General features: G+C 34.4%; 1 protein-coding gene across 1 annotated transcript in view; it reads left to right on the top strand.

Moving 5' to 3' along the window:
* Positions 1-18,523, top strand: part of NCAM2 (neural cell adhesion molecule 2) — a 251,778-nt gene that overhangs the window by 82,279 nt on the left and 150,976 nt on the right. The window contains exon 9 of the mRNA XM_068967942.1: positions 17,600-17,750. Coding sequence (XP_068824043.1) covers positions 17,600-17,750 — 151 coding nt within the window. The remainder of the gene's footprint in view (positions 1-17,599; positions 17,751-18,523) is intronic.

The raw sequence follows: 18,523 nt of genomic DNA, 5'->3' as shown, positions 1-18,523 counted from the left end.
TGATTTATTTATGAAATATTTTAGTGGAAGATAGTAAGTTCAAGAACAAAATGAAATAAATTTGAATGAATTGCTTTACATTCGGACAATTAGACATAGATATCTGAAAATATTTCAGTAAACATTCTAGTAAGGAACTTGCAAAAAATACATTTGATAAATTTGTATTGTCAATTTTAAGCATGAAGCAAAAACAAATGTATAAAAAAAATGCTAGTTACATGATAATTAATTTGTAAAATTGAATATATATAAATGAAAAGTACTTTAGCACAGTTATTATAATCCCATCATTACTTTTGAGTCATGGATTAACAAATAATAAATTTAAATAAAAAATATTCAAGATCTTCAGTAATAACTATGTTCAGTCATATATCAAGTAGTTGTGTTTACTGAGGGAAAAATCCCTTTTAGGAGACTCTTCCTTGGCTATTATATATTGTCATGATCTGTATCTTAAAGCACCATCATTGCTGTTGTTTTTTAATCCATAGAAATTCTTATCCAACTTTCCAAGCTCTTCATTCTTGGATGCCTAATTTTTTAAAATTCATATTTGATAGTAAGAAAATCATATTTATAGTCTATCAAATACATAGAAATGATGTAGTCTTAATATCTATGGATTCTATCATTTTTTCCCTGGCTCAAATCACCCACTCTATTCACTTCTTTTATTCCCCAGCTTAAATTTCATTGTCTGTTATAATCATTACCATATATACATTCCTCAATCCTTTTTTTCTTTGAAAACTATTTCCAGAAAAATACCAGTCATCCTTTAAGTAACCTCAGTGCCTATACCACACATATTGGAGGACAGCTAAACTCAGCTGGAATCATTCTGAATGATCTCCCTTTAAAACTGTGACCCATAGCTTAATGCATGCTCTGTCTGTTTTTCAGTACTCAGCCCATATTTTCTTGGCAACTACCTCATATATTTCCTCCACGCTCAAGTTCACAAACTTCCTCTGTCCTAAGAAAGCTCAGCTGTTAAACTGGTTCCTCATTTACTAATAAAAACAATCAAAAGAACACTGTAACCAGTTCCTATGATTGCATCTACATCATGTGTAGGTGAACCTTTATGTTACCATGAATGTAATATTCAAGTTTTTAATGTAGATAGTAGTTCCAGCCTCTCTAACATACCATAGATATTAGCACAATAATTTATCTTTTCCCAACTTTTTTTTTTTTTTTTTTTTTTACTCACCACCTTATTTTTCCCATCAACATTGAGAACTATTTCATTGTTACTTTAATATACATTATTCCCTGGTAGCTCAGATGGTAAATAATCTGCCCACAAAGTGGGAGACCAAATTCGTTCCCTTAGTTGGGAAGATCTCCTGGAGAAGAGAATGACTACCCACTCCAGTATTCTTTGCTAGAGAATTCCATGGACAGGGGAGCCCAGCTGGTTAGAGTCCATGGGTTCTGAAAGAGTTGGACATGACTGAGCAGCTCACACATATATATTATAGAATATAGTATGTAGATTAAATGATATAATTTACACATAGAATATATCTATGATATATATTCTACATGAAATGGATATAAACATTCTTGCATATCTTTTTTCCTGTATTTTTCTTCTAGTTTTATTGAGGCATAATTGCCATAAAACACTGTGTAAGTTTTAAGATATACAGCATAATTATTTGGCTTGTGTACATCATGAAGTGATTATCACAGTAAGTTTAGGGAACATCCAATATCTCAGATATAAATAAAATTAAAGAAATTGAAAAAATGTTTCCTTGTGACGAGAACTGATAGGAACTGCACTCTCGATGTTCACATATAACATTTGTTTGTTGTTCAGTTGTTGCGTTCAGCTATTTGTGACCCCATAGACTATAGCCTGCCAGGTTCCTCTATCCTCCACTGTCTCTTGGAGTTTGCTCAAATTTTGTCCATTGAGTCAGCGATGGGTATATATATAAATACATAACTATATTCATACTATATTCATTTAAATATAAATTTATATATGTATAAATATATATGTTATATATAGCATATATAACTTATAGTGGTATTAATTATATTTATCATGTTGTATCGTACATTCTTAATACTTGTTTACTTCATAACTGGAAGTTTGTCTTTTGACTGCCTTAATCCACCACTGCCTCTGGTAACTACGAATCTAAATATGAACTCTTTTTCTGTGAATTTGCTTATTGTTAAAATATATTAATATTTGACCTTTCATACTATGTGAGGTTCTGTTATACAGGATTGTGACTCAGCAGTTTATCTCCACAATAAATCCAGTTATAATCTGTACCCATATTAAGGTATTACACAGTTATACAGCCACCCTTGGATCCAACACCACCCTATAGTGAGCCAACATCAACTTCAGAGCACCCTGTCCATTGAATCGGTGATGCTATCCAACTGCCTCATTTTCTGCCATCTCCTTCTGCCCTCAATCATTCCCAGCATCAGGCTCTTTTCCAGTGAGTCAGCTCTTCTCAGCAGGTGGCCAAAGTATTGGCGATTCAGCTTCAACATCAATACTTCCAATGAATGTTCAAGGTTACTTTCCTTTGATTGACTGATTTGATCTCCTTGAAGTCTAAGGGATTCTAAAGAGTCTTCTCCAGCAATACAATTAGAAAGCTTCAATTCTTCAGTACTCGGCCTTTTATATGGTCCAACTTTCACATTTATACTTTACTGCTGGGAAAAAACATATTGCTATTCAGTCACGAAGTCATGTCCAACTCTTTGCGACCCCATGGACTGCAGCACACCAGGCTTCCCTGTCCTTCACTATCTCCCAGAGTTTGCTCAAATTCATGTCCACTGAGTTGGTGATGCTACCCAACCATGTGGTCCTCTCCTGCCCTCTTCTCCTTTTGCCTTCATTTTTTCCCAGCATCAAAGTTCTTTCCAGTGAGTCAGCTCTTAGTGTCATGTCGCCAGAAGATTGGAGCTTAAGATTTAGCATCAGTCCTCCAATGAATATTCAGGGTTCATTTCCTTTAGGATTGGCTGATTTGATCTCCTCACAGTCCAAGGAACTCTAAAGAGTCTTCTCCAGCATCATAGTTTGAAAGGATCTGTTCTTCAATCTCCACCTTCTTTATGGTCCACTTCTCACATTTATACATTACTACTGGAAAAACCCTAGCTTTGACTTTACAGACTTTTGTTGGCAAAGAAGTACCTCTGTTTTGTAATAAGCCATCTATGTTTGTCATGGCTTTTCTTCCAAGGAGCAAATGCCTTTTAATTTCATGGCTGTAGTCAATGTCCACAGTGATTTTCGAGCTCCCCAAAATAAAATCTGTCACTGTTTCCATTTTTCCCCACCTGTTTACCATGAAGTAATGGGACTGGATGCCATGATCTTAGTTTTTTGAATGTTGGGTTTTAAGCTAGCTTTTTCACTCCTCTCTTTCACCCTCATCAAGAGGATCTTTAGTTCCTCCTCCCTTTCTGCTTTTAGAGTGGTATTATCTGCATATCTGAGGTTGTTGATATTTCTCCTAGCAGTCTTGATTCCAGCTTGTGATTCATCCTGCCTGACATTTTTCATGATGTACTCTGTATAAAAATTAAATAAGTAGGGTTACAATATATAGTCTTGACGTACTCCTATCCAGATGGCAAACAGGCATATGAAAAGATGCTCAACATAGCCAATCATCAGAGAAATCCAAATCAAAACCACAGTGACACATAACCTCACACCTTTTGGAATGGCTATTATCAAAAAGCAACAAATATCAAGTGTTGGTGAAGATGTATAGAAAAGGGAGCCCTTGTACACTGTTGGTGGTTTGTAAATTGGTGCATCCACTATGGACATCTGTGTAGAGTCCTCAGAAACCTAAAAATGTAACTACTATATGATATATGACATGATATACAATTCCACTACTGAGTATTCATTCACAGAAAATGTAATAGTAGTTGTTTAGTTGCTAATCATGTCTGAATCTTTGATGGTGAGAAAATGTAAATAGCAATTCAAAAAGATATAAACATCCCTAGCTTAATTGCACCTTTATTTACAAGAGCCAAGGTACAGAGGCACCCTAAGTGTCCATCAGTCTATACATAGATAAAGAAGACATGCTATATAAATATTTTTCAGTCATTAAAAAAAGAATGAAATCCTGCCACCGTGTATGGTCCTAGAGGGCATTATGCTAACAGAAATAATTCAGACGTAGAAAGACAAAACTACTAATTCACCTATATGTGGAATCTAAAAAACAATTCAAATGAGCAAACATAACAAAGCAGAGACAGACTTAAAGATATAGAGAATGAACAGGTGATTTGGTGTGTGGGGAATAAATAAATAGGGACATTAAGAGCTACAAACTTCCAGTTCCAAAATAAATGAGTCATGGGTATGAAATGCACAGTTTGGGTAACGGTACATATATCCTTCATATGAAAGTGAAAGTGTTAGTCACTCAGTCGTGTCCCACTCTTTGTGACTGCATTGACTGTGGCCTGCCAGGCTCCTCTGTTCATGGGATTTTCCAGGCAAGGGTACTGGAGAGGGTTGCCAGTTCTTTCTCCAGGCGATCTTCCAGACCCAGGGATCAAACCTGGGTCACCCACATTGGAGGCAGACGCTTTATCATCTGAGCTACTAGGGAAGCCCACCTTTCATATATGAGTATATATATTTTAAGTCTGTATATATATGTAGACAGACAGATATTGGATTGGCCAGAAAGTTGTTTTGAATTTTTCTGTAAGATGTTATGAAAAACCTGAGCAAACTTTTTAGCCAACCCAGTAACTATCATATTTGGCTTCCAGATCTCATCTGAGCTGAGCCTCTATTCATAGCAAATCTCTTGAAAAGGTTGTTTAATCCTGTTCTCTCTAAATTCTTCCTAGAATTACCTCTTGAATATATTCTAGTCTGGCTTTGATCATGTGACTCCACAAAAGCTCTTTGGAAAGCTTGTTACTAATAACATTCACTTCTCTAAATTTTATCACAAATTAGGAAACCTAATTTTACTTGTTTACCTAAGAGAAGCATTGATTCAATTAAATAATCCTTTCTGCTTGTTGCATAGACTTTGACTTATGCTATTCATGCATTCATGCTAAGTTGCTTCAGTTGTATCCAACTCTTTGCAACCCTATGGACTGTATCCTGCCAGGATCCTCTGTCCATGACATTCTCCAGGCAAAAATACTGGAATGGGTTGCCATGCCTTCCTCCAGGGGATCTTCCAGATACAGGGATTGAACCTGCATCTCCTGTCTCCTGCATTGAGTCATAGGTTCTTTACCTCTAGTGCCACCTGGGAAGCTCTGGCTTATGGTATACTTTCCTGTTTTTTCACTCATCAGTCTCGGTGTTCTAATTGACCTCTAAATTATCTAGGGCTCTAAATTGGGGTTTGTTATTGGATTCCTTTCTCATATAACTATTTATTCCCTTGACTTATTCATTTTGTCTCATGCCTTTAGTTACCAACTGGATTGAAAAAAATCCAAATTTTAAGTAGGAGCCTTTCAACTAAACCATAATTGTCTGTATCCAGTCATCTACCAAGTAGCTACATTTCCACATTAAATAACTACCCGACCCAGCTCCATACATTGTCTCTAGTTCTGTATTTTCCTTGGTCATCCCAATCTCAATAAATGGTGATTACTTCCTTCTGGTATTATAGTCTAAAATTTTTTGTATAATCTTTTGACTTTTATTTATTATAATACATACATTCAAATTTTGTCAATCCTGTTATTCTTATTTTAAATATATTAAAATTGTGATCATTTCTCAAAACCCAACTGTTACTGCTCTGCTCCAAGCCAGCATAATTATTTGCCTGCATGCATGTTAAATCACTTCAGATATCTCTGTGACCCTGTGAACCATAGCCCACCATATTCCTCTGTCCATGAGATTCTCCAGGCAAGAATACTGGAGTGGGTTGCCATGCCCTCCTCCAAATTATTTGTCAAGATTATTGCAAAAAACTTTATAAAGGTTTTAATACATTCACCCTTGCCCCTTGTTATTCTTGTTAAAATAGTGAAATTGGTCCACTGGAAATAAGCTGGATAATATCACTCTGTTGTTCAGAAGCCTCCAATAGCTTCTGATATCATTTGGAAAACCCTTTTATTACCTACACTGCTCTACATGATAGCATGTGTGTGTGTTAGTTGCTCACTCATGTCTCACTCTTTGCGATCACTTAGACTGCAGCCCATCAGGGTCCTCTGTCAATGGAATTCTTTAGGCAAGAATACTAGAGTGGGTTGCCATTCCCTTCTTCAGGGTATATCCTGATGCAGGGATCGAACCTGGGTCTCCCATATTGTAGGCTGAATTTTTTTTTCTTTTTTTTTTTTTTTTTACCTTCTGAGCCACATGGGAAGCCCCCAACATGATAGGTCACTCTTCAAATCTCTATTGCCTTCATTTTTCCCTCAAGTCCTACTATTAAAGTCAATTAATTTAATCCTAGTAAGATTTCTTCACTTTTCCTCCATCAATCCTGGGGTGCTGGAAGATTTTCAATAGTGTATGTACTTTATCCATCTACAACTTCGAATGTACACTGTGAGTTGTAAATGTAGAGAAAGCTATCACAAGTCTTTGATGTACTAATTGTGGTATGCAATATGTTTGAGTTTGCTGAGAGAGTCCTTAACTGCCAAACTGAAGTCTCTATGATAAGCCTATTGGTTTTTAACTCTGGGTATCACAGAGTTGGACACGACTGAGTGACTGAACTGAACTGATGTCTAGATTAATTGCTGAGTTCTTCAGGTAAACTAAGTATAAATTGTAGAACACTATTCTTTTAATTACAAAATCTGACACTGGATAAGAAATTAAACTATGTACAGAATAGTAGAACTGACTTACTATATGAATACTTGCATTCAGTTCTGAAGTTCACTGCATCTAGCCAAGTCATAGGAGCTGTGAATCTATTGGGGCAAAAATTTTAAAGGAAAAACAGAATGCTAAAGTAATAGTAGCATACAAAGTGATAAACATTTGAATAAGTGAAAGTGAAAGTGAAGTCGCTCAGTCGTGTCCGACTCTTTGCGACCCCGTGGACTGTAGCCCACCATTCTCCTCTGTCCATGAGATTCTCCAGGCAAGAATATTGCAGTGGGTTGCCATTTCCTTCTCCAGGGGATCTTCCCAATCCAGGGATCGAACCCTGGTCTCCTGGATTGCAGGCAGACACTTTAACCTCTCAGCCACCAAACATTTGAATAAACTGATATAATATTCTGATTACTTCATACATCACTTGCTTATTTAAACTAAAATATACTCCGTGGCCAAGTGATAGAAAAGGTGATAATTAAGGAATTTACATAGACTAATTTTATAGAGGCAGGAGGTTAGCAAGCAATTAAATGGCACACTTTTCCTGTGTATACCATAAAGAGCTGGATCTCCTCTTTCTGTATCAGATAAAACAAGTCTAACTGCTGTTTTGATCAGCACTTTGAGATATCACATTGCATTATACTATTCCAATACCTTCTTATAATATTTACAGCAATTTGCCCAGTAATATAATTGTTTACTAAACATTCTATATCTGCATATTCCAGCACACAGAAACTTCTTGAGGGGTGTTTCTTATCACTTTTGTTTCTTGTAGAAAAGGTAATATAATTTCCCAGATCATCTCTGCTTCTTGGCTCTCTGTTTCCACCATGCTCCCCTTTAATGATAACATCTGTAAATTTTTATCATCTAATTTTGATATATATCAATGTAAATATTCATCACAGACCTGTGTGAGACATAATTTTATTTTTTAATAAAAGAATATAATATAGAAATTTACTATAATACTCTGTTATTGTTTCTGACAAAGTCCACATTGTATCTTTTCCTTTCTATGGTTTAGGGTTGTAGCATTAATTCATTCATTCCATACTTTGAAACTGTCTTAATACATCTTTTTGCCTTTGGTAAAGAAATAAATTTTGTTACCATTTGCAACTCCCTTTCTGCTATGCATTATTTTATTATCTTGATAACTTAGATCCTTTCTAGAGAGTATCTTCTCTTTTAATTGAAGACTTCTAGCAATCATAAATAGTTGAGTTTGTATATACACAATTTTTTTAATTTGTCTTTTCTTTATGAAGAGATACTTTATCACAAAACAAACAAATTAAATACAAACTAAATAAAATCAGCTCAAGGAAGTTCATGTATGTTATACAAAATTTTAATTTTTAGTCATCTTTAAGAGGTAGCTTGCTTCTGTGTCTATTTACTGAAAGGATTTGATGAAACTGTTTTTGGTATTTTTGTTTATACTTATTAGTTTTTAGTATTTGTGTGCATGTATTATATATAGCATTTCCAATAAAGTGATTTTGTTAATTCCATAATTGTTATACTCTAATACAACTGAGAAGAGTTCAGCACAGAGCTGAGAAATACTTTTTATCTTTTTGAGCCTCCTACCTAAAATGTAGTTATGAGGCACTAAAGTAAAATATATGAGTCATTCAGCATAGCTGTGCATTAAAACAGAGTGTATATTTGCTGTAACACTGCCAATACATATGGCAGTAATTGTACACATTATTTTTATAGTATTTCTTATATATCCAGTGATGTATATATTTAATGTATATTTGAAATGATATGAGTTTTTAAAAGAAGAAAAAATGTACACACACATTGCCAAGTAGTATTCTACTTTGTGATGTATGGCTGGTAAAAACAATGCTGTTAATAACAATGTGTTGTATACCATAAGAATTTGCATATATGTGACAAAATGTTGTCACTAGTGGTATATTCCTTGCGTTTTCTGATGTTAAGTGTGGGACTAGTGACATTTTAAAATACTTGTTAGAATTCATATTTCCAGGCATATTGGATGAAGAAAGCCTTGATTTATGCTCTGACTTTTAACAATGACAACAGACAAAATTTATATCATGATGGATTACATACTGATCCATGGGAGAAGAGAAACAAATGACATGAGCCCTGTGACTGTACAAGTATTCTATGTCAAGAGTTTCCAGGCTGCTGTACAAGGATGAAGAGTCTGGCTCTTTTCTCCTAGTTGAGGAGCCAGTGTTGACTTTGAGTTTGAATAATTAAGGGTGCTAGAAATCACAGAATGGGGTACCAGAGAGAGGGAGCTCTGTGGAGAAGAAACTTACACAGAGAGAGCTCCAGAGATCTTCAGCGCTTTCCCCAAGAGTCTTCAGCTGAATACTGATAAGTGTGTGTGTGTGTGTGTATGTGAGGAAACTGCAAGGCCACAGAAAGAACCACGGGAATCCTGGAGTGGGTTGCTTTAGTAATGCAATCGAATTAGTCTTAAACTAAAGACTGTCCCCAGCTTGCCTAGCAAAGTTTAAAAGTCTCATAAGAATAAAATTGTTTTCAAGTAATTTAACAATATCTCATGAAAGAGATCATATATATATTTATGTATATAATGTATCATATCACTAAATTTCTATAATACTTATATCACTCAAAGCATAAAATTCACAGTGTGTGACATCTAATAAAAATTATGAGGTATACAAGGTACATTAAAATATAACCCATATTAGGGGAGAAAAGCTAAATCAATCAAAAGAAACAGATCCATTCAAAGTTGACAGTATTAGTAGATAGGAACATTCACATATCCTTTTTCTTTTTCTTTTAATACATATACTGCATATGTATACAAGGTAGCTGGAAAGCATGAACATAATACAGGGAAACATAACAGCATAAAAGAATAAATCAAAATTCTAGAGATTAAAAAAAAATAAAGATTAGATTGGATTAACAGAAGATTAGGTGCTTCAGAAGAAATGTCTAGTAAAATCAGAGAGAAAAATACAATTTATTCAAATGAAACAGACAGGGAAAAGACCTATGTATACTTAGAGCAGTCATGTGTCTTTTTCATGCTTCCAGTGAGTTGTGGCCAAAGAATGCTCAGTACAGGGTCCTCATTTGTCTCATTAGATAGAGCAGAAAGAATGTTCCCCAAATATTTTGTATTTCTTCATACTGAAGTTTTTCCATTATTGAGCATGTTGTAGGGATTTACATAAAGATATGCTAATGGGAGAGGATAATGACTATTTTTAAATTTATTGAATATATATTATGTGTCAGGCACTTTTAAAACATCTCATGTAACATTTGTACTGCTTCCTGTTGGATATTGCTTTTCAAAGATCTTTCATTTGTCTATAATTTGAACAAGATTGCCATACCACTTAGACACTGGTCACTAACTACTTCACTGATTGTAAGAACATTAATCATATGTCTTGCACTGAGCCTACGCAGACTTCAGTCAGTCAGTCAGTTCAGTCGCTCAGTCAAGTCTGACTCTTTGCGACCCCATGAATCACAGCACACCAGGCCTCCCTGTCCATCACCAACTCCCGGAGTTCAAGCGTAGTCATGTGCATCGAGTCGGTGATGCCATCCAGCCATCTCATCCTCAAGTTTAATTCTAATCAGACCTAGGGGAAAGCAGCAAAAGTTATGTACTGTGTGTAAGCCAAGCTGCACTGTGATAAATACTGCAAAATAATTACAGCAAAACCTCACTGGCTTTCAATACAGAAATCCGTGGATTTGTGAGTAGTCTGCAACAGTATGCTCTGGACTTTACTTTGGGTTCTGATCTGCTTTGTATGTTCTAACAACTGACAAAAATAAAGGGACACATTCCATCTTGGTTATGTAGTTTGAAAATTTCCATGATAAATTGTGTGATGCACATTTGAAACAAAGATGGGAGAATGGTATAATGAAATCTCACATTCTATTGCAGCTTCAATCATTATCAATATTATGCTATTCTAATTATAGTATTTTTAGTATTGCATTTGATCTGTTTTCTAATTGGTGAAGTTTATGTTACAGAGAAAAACATTTTAAAATCTGAATTTAAAAAACTTTAAAACAAACTTTTCATTTATTCAAATCCTTGCAATAAAGGAGTTCACATTTTAGTTATTACATTACTTTCAGAGCAGTACAGTGTAAGCATGCAATATCAATGTTCACAAGTTCAGTTCAATTATGTACATAAACCATTACAATATCTCTCACCATCTTATAATAAATTGTTGAATAGGAAGGATTTCAGTGTATAATGTGCCTCATTCTTTTAGATCTTATTTCTATCTTTGCAGTGTTGTGTGCCCTGAAACTAAAATTTAGCTCAAATAGGATATAACTTTTAGATTTTAATATCTTCTTGGCTTCTTTATCCCTTATTCATTTTTTAATAAGCAGTTGTTGTTACTTTGCTCTTTTTCATTATGAAGGATATACAGAAAAAAAATGGAAAAAGCAATGATTATCAAAAACAGTAGTGATCATCCTGTTTTTCATAGTTTGTTAACCTTGAAGAAAGCAATGAAATTTTACATGGATCGGTAGCTTGAATCTGTGGGATTTTCCTACTGGCTTTCTACACTAGCCCCACACTTATGGCTTGTCCTGAATTCCTATGCCCTGAATTTTCTGAAAAATCTTGCCATCAAATATGTTGTTGTGTTATCTTTGGATTTGATAAAAGTAGGTATCTTGTCATTCAGAGTAAGCAAAAGCATTGCCAGAGTATGATCAGCTATACTATAAGCACATTTCTTTTATTCTAATTTATTTGCTTAGAACTCCAGTCACAATGAATAACCATAATAAATAACAGTGATATAGAAATACAATTGGAATACTTAATATAATTTTAAGTAATATATAAATTTTGGAAATGTGATACATAATTATTAGTACCCACAGATTTAAAGCCATTGAATAGTAACACAGAGTTTATATCTGTATAAAACCAACAAGGCCTTTGACCTCTATGACCAGTGAAGAAACTATAAGTTAAATTTTCCTGGACATATTACTCTTTATTTCATCAGTTTACCCTCCTTAGAGGAAGGGTAAATGTACATAAGTTTATTTCATGATATGAAAATAGGAATAAAATTAGGAAGGTCGGATCAAGCCCAGAGGAAAGAGACCTTAATACTAAGAGTAAACATAGGAATCCTATGATTTTGAGAAGTTAGTTTGCATAAGTTAATTCCAATGACCTTTGGAAAGAGTCTTTCTTTCTTATGCATTTAACAGTTATGTCTTGCTGCTACCTCTACTTATTTGAAATTAAATTTAATTTACACGCAATAGAGATGCAATGGAATGCAATTAAAAATAATACAAACAGAATATATAATAAAAAATCCACCCACCCCCAAAAAAATGCATCTCATATAATGAGAAAAAATAGTATGTAACCCAAAGGTAAAAACTTGTTGTGCATCTGTGTGTCTTGGGTGCTCCACGGGTTCTCTGTCAGCCTCCAATGTCAGGGGATCCCATGTGCTCTCAGCCTTTTCTCTACACCTGCTGTCTTCTCTCAGTTTGTCCATAAGCCTTCTCATGCCATATTCTCTCTACAGCACTGAATTCTCTCTACACCGCTGCCTCTTTCACCATTTCCAGATTCCAGTCCACACTTCAGTGTCTCAAGGAATATACCTCTGACTCTAACCCACCCCTTTGATAATATCCCCACAATGAACCTGTGGTATTTTTCATTTTATTTGTATTTTACTTTTAAAATGGTATCTGTCTTATCAGTTAAAGTTAAATTCTACTAAAGGTGGAAACTATTCTGTTTTGCTCAGCTTGTATCCTCAGTGCCTGGACACTTATTGTAGAACAATTGCACACATACAAAAAAATGTTGAGTAACTGACATGAACCACCATTTTGCAAAAGGCCAAAAGTGTCAATGACCCTAAAAACATTCAAAGGCATAAATGTGAGGAAGAAGGAAGGGAATTCTGACCTTCAACTCAGATGTATTGTTTGCTGCAACTGAATTCTAAATTTGGCAATGAAGTCTAGTCAAGTAAAGCCACAAAGTAACCATGATATCGGAGAAGGCAATGGCACCCCACTCCAGTACTCTTGCCTGGAAAATCCCATGGACGGAGGAGCCTGCTGGGCTGCAGTCCGTGGGGTCGCTGAGGGTCAGGCACGACTGAGCAACTTCACTTTCACTTTTCACTTTCCTGCACTGGAGAAGGAAGTGGCAACCCATTCCAGTGTTCTTGCCTGGAGAATCCCAGGGATGGAGGAGCCTGGTGGGCTGCCTTCTGGAGTCGCACAGAGTCGGACACAACTGAAGTGACTTAGCATTAGCATACCAACCATGATATATGTTATGTAATTTAAAATGTAAAACAGTTAAAATTTACAACAAAATATTTATTTTGTACTAAACTCAAGATAATAGTTTTCACATAGATATTTGATGTCAATGAAAGGACAATAAGCACTATGAATAATCATTTTATAAAAACAGTGAAATACTATACAAGAAAGCAGTTCTTAAGTTGACCTTCAGAAAGGCAAAAGATATAATACCAAGTCAAATTTCTGAGAGTATCTTTTTGTAAAAGATTGAAAGAATAATGTACAGGCAGACACTTTAGTTTCCAATCATCTTAATGCAGTGATAGGAACTGAAAATACTACATGAACAGCTAATATACCAATTAACTTGTCTTGGTCAAATATCTGATGTCTTAAGTGAATCTTCTGTAGGTGGTGAATCAAAGCCAACATATAAATGAATTTTCTTTCATAAATGTATAATATATTTTTGTAGCACACAGAGAAAGATGCCCTTTGGAATATGAAATGAGAAGAAATGACTTTGGTCTTCTAGTCAAATGCATATTGTGCATTATTACAGAGACAATGCTAACTCTGAAAATGACTTATTTCTCAGGGAATCACACTCCTTCCAGAAATAGAACAGATTATATTCTTCCTAAATTTCTGTTAATTTCAGATATATCGTTGCTTATTGTAAAACAATTGCAAACATAGATAAAAATGTTGAGTAACTAAGTGACAGGATCCCCAATTTTCTCTAAAATGTCAATGATTCTAAAACAGTTTAACACATGAGTATGAGAAAGAAAAAAGATAGGGCATGCTGGCTGCCTTAGTATTTTAAATGCTACCATTTTTACTAATATTAATAACATGCTAATTTACATGAATAGTTATTCACAAGTCAAAGCTATATCATTTATAACAGGTGATAACCAAAGGAACTGTTTATTTTTAAGGTGGGTAAATTTACTTTTTAATGTGCAGAAAGACAATATTTTCCCTAATGAAAGAAGGATGTTTTACATTATTAATAATGTATCTTATCTACATTCTAATAAATATATTAAGTACAAAGTTTTCATTCATAGTAAAGAATAGCTGAAGAATTACATTTCCTTTATACAATTATATGTATATTTCACTATTAGTTAATTTGCCTTATAAAAATTAGAATGTATCAATTCTGTCATAGATGCTAGTCCAGGTGAGTTTCATATGAAGTGTCATTAAAATGTTTTGCATTTGTACAACTGTAATATCAACCTGCAGGATAAAATCCAAAGTTTCAGATAAAACCAGAATAAACACTATGTCCCAAGAAATGCATTGATTTCAAAGAATATTATACATACACACACACACACACAGTAGTCAATGAGGGATTATGAATATAAAATTATATTTGGCTAAGAAATGGAAAGAGTGATGGTAGAATTCTGCCACATGGATATGAAAGAGCTAAAGGGGGAAAGATTAGAGACAGATATGTGAAAGATGCTTAGAGAAAGACAGCACAGGATATTCATTGCAATACAAGTAGTTCAAATTGATTGGAACCCAAATTACTAATACCTAAATTGTAAGGTGTCCTTAAACAGAAAGATAATGCCATATGGAAGTCCATCAATATCAGGCTAAGGAGTTGGTAGAGGCAATATAATACTATGTGTAATTATAGAAAATTTCTGGTGGTGAAACCATCATAAAGTAGTTACGAGAAATAAAAGTTTCCTTTTTAAAAAAAGCCTTATTTTAAGTTTCACAAGAAATAATTTCTGCAGCTGGAATGTTTTTTTGCTAAAAGAAACATAGGAAATAACATAATGTAGAATTTTGCAGAGTCAGGGAGGTTTTTTTGGTCACATTCTTCCTGAGTGTGATTGTTTTCTCTGAAATCGAGAGACACCTGTCAATATCCTTCCAACTCAGCAGCACAACTGAAACTCTGAATGGAGAGGGAGAAAGCAGATGTGTCTAGGGGAACACAGTTCCTGAAAATTGGAAATGTAATGTCAAGCAAGATGTTAAACTGAGATGTATCATTACTTAGAATATAAATAGATGAATGAAGATTCAGCAACTGATGCAAGAATGAAAACATGGTATAGCATGAAACATGGAAAATAATTAGTATTAATATCATTCATAGAAAGAAAGATACCTGGGAGAGGGCAGGTGATGCTGGGTGGGTGTGATACATTCATCTACGCATGCTGGTTTGAGATCTGTATCAAATGGACTTTCCCTGCATGTGATGTATCTTATTTCTGAAGCTCCAGGAAAAGAAGGACCCTGAGGGAGAAAGAGTGACTAGCCATCTCTGTGTAGATGTGGTCAGGGCTAAGAGTGCTCAAATGAAAAAGCTCTAGAGTCCAGGCCAGAATACAGAGACCTCAAGGAAGTGAGGAGGCTGTAATCAAATCCAAAACAAAGGAGGCTGCAACTAAAACTGGGAGAAAAATCAGGATCATGTGGGTGTCCTGAAAGCCAAGGAAAGTCAGCACAAAAGAAAGGAAGGCAAGTTCAAAAGAATTTAGCAATGAATGGTGGTGGTGGTTTAGTTGCTAAGTCGTGTCCGACTTGTGTGACTGCGTGGACTGTAGGCCACTAGGCTCTTCTGTCTGTGGGGATTCTCCAGGCAAGAAAACTGGAATGGGTTGCCATGCCCTTCTCCAGGGGATCTTCCCAACCTAGGGACTGAACCCAAGTCTCCTGCACTACAGACACACTTTACCAAATGAGCTACCAGAGAATTAATAAAGGCCAAAGGATATTTTTTTAGTAAGGAAACAGCAGTTAGTTACCTTGTATAACAATTGGCCATTTTACTTTGGCCAATTATTCATTCATTCTGATTTTTAACTTCCATGAATACTTGGATTTTGTTTTCTTTCAATTAAGTAAATGGGTTTAGCAGCTGAACATCTTAAAAATTGGCAGAATAGAATGCCCTTCAGGTTGAAAACTTCACCTTACTATTTCTTTAGCAGTACTTGGAAGGTGGGGAACATATTTTTGACTAATTTTGGCCTAAGTTGCACCCCTAATATGCTTTTGCTTATTTCTTTATTTTTGAAGACTATTTCTCAAATAATAAATTATCAATAATTAATGGGATTATTTAATGATTGCATTCACATACAGAATTACAAAGCAAAAAAAGTAACCATATTGTGCCCCAATCAACATGTTTGAAAAGGCCTTTAAGGGAGTCCAGTGAAGGACTTCCCTGGTGATCTGGTGATTAAGAAGCAGGCTTTTACTTCTGTGGATCTGGGTTTGATCCCCAGTGAAAGAAATAAGATCCCACAAGCCATGAAAAAGTATAGTCTTTTGATATTAATAAAGAAAAATGATTAAACATCATTTTAATAATGCAAAGTAAACATACATATTGAAATTTATTTGAATCTGTCATATATAAAAATATACAACCATTATACTGTGTATAATAAGATACATATTTCAACTGAATGACATATAATATTCTATTGAACACTAAAGCCTTAAATATTAAAAAGAATCAATTCGATAATGGTAGAGCAGATATCTTCAATGAGTTATGAAGTGTTAAAAGTCCACTGTATATCTTGACAGTACAAAGTAAAATTGACTGAATAAACTACCTCTGTTTTAATATGTGTGCTATTAAGGTATTTACATGATTTAAGAAAACAATTCTGGATATGCTAATTATGTTACACACAATAATTCTTATTTGAAATACAATCTATAGACTATAGGATTATAAGTAATTCCTTGACTTGAGTCATACTTGTCGAGTATGTGAGTAATCTTTCCATATTGTTTCCAATGACTTCCGAAGAATACAGTGCTTTTATTAGTGTATCTGTGATGCATATGGTACCAGTTATATTTATAAGCAATACTGTTGCATTCATTCAAAAATAAAAACTATAAATTCCTTTTAAATTCTTTAATTGTCATACATCTTGGTACATTTTCCTTGTGTGGTGAAATAAGAAACTAAAGTATGGCAGAGGTATTTTTGCTGGTAAGCTGTAGCCAGAATTAAATAGGCATTGTTGTCATTTTGCTGTTTGCAAAGAACACAACGGAAAGCCAACAACAAAATCCTTGCGCCACCTGGGAAGTCCCTAGAAGAACATACTAGCTTTATAAAAAGCAAGTGAAAGTCTAAAAAGCAAAGAGCATGCTAAATAAAAAAGGTTGATAAAACATGTTTTTATTACATGCATGTCAGTGTCCCTAAAATGGATAAGCTAAAACCAGTAAAGTATAAATATGGGAACAGTGATTTTTGAAATAAAAAACTGAATACAGTTAAGAGTTTATTTTGAAATGTTATATCAATGATAAATGCAATATGTTTCATCATCATTTTACACAAAATAAGCATAAAATCTTCCTTTTTCCCCAAATCAATGTAAACAGAGCCCAGATGGACGTATCGAAGTCAAAGGGCAGCATGGAAGTTCATCACTGCACATTAAAGATGTGGACTTGTCAGATTCAGGGAGATACGACTGTGAAGCTGCAAGTAGAATCGGAGGGCACCAAAAGAGCATGTACCTTGATATTGAATGTAAGTTATTTTAATTTTTTCAATTGTGTATTAAGACAACTTTTTTCTTCTTTGAAAAACATTAAGTTTTGTAGGAAAATCAAAACACAGATGTAGTTCATGTTGCAGTATTTCCTATATAACATTAGAAGGAATGTAGCCAAAGTCAAGTTATTAGAGACATCTAGTGGAGGTTATGGGAGATTTCACAATATAGATTTGACTGTATTTAATAGTCTTGATACTGCTTACCGTAAAAATTGTTACTTTTTAATGGAACGTTTAGCCTAAATCACAGTGTAAACAGAACTATGTTAGTTATCAGTAATTGATCAACATCTCCTTAGATTTTTATCTGTTTATTCTTAATATTATTGGTCCTGTGTTTCATGTATGTAGTGAGAATTTCATTTCTCATTCGAATTCTGTTGAATTATTTCACATCCTCATAAATTATTGTATAATATTTAAAACACAGTATTTAGGATACTCTATTTTGCAAGGACTGATTGTGAACCAAATTCAAGTTGTTTTTGATCACAGGTGCAGTCCTCCTTTGCTTTTAAAAGCTTACATATTGGTTTATTCAGCTTTTTCTGGAATTGTTCTCTAAGCAGTACTTTAACTGCATCCCACAAATAGTGATTTATTGTGTTTCTCTTGGCTTTCAGTTGAAAATAATTTATATTTTGTAGATTATTTCATCATTGGTCAATATTATTTGTGAGAATATGTTTAGCGTTCAGATATTTAGCATTTCCCTAGATATTTTATTGTTACTAATTTATAATTTA

This window comes from Capricornis sumatraensis, chromosome 1, assembly GCF_032405125.1.
Source record: "Capricornis sumatraensis isolate serow.1 chromosome 1, serow.2, whole genome shotgun sequence".
Taxonomy (NCBI): domain Eukaryota; kingdom Metazoa; phylum Chordata; class Mammalia; order Artiodactyla; family Bovidae; genus Capricornis; species Capricornis sumatraensis.
Note: the sequence above shows the minus strand (reverse complement) of the source record. Positions and strands in the feature narration are given on the sequence as shown.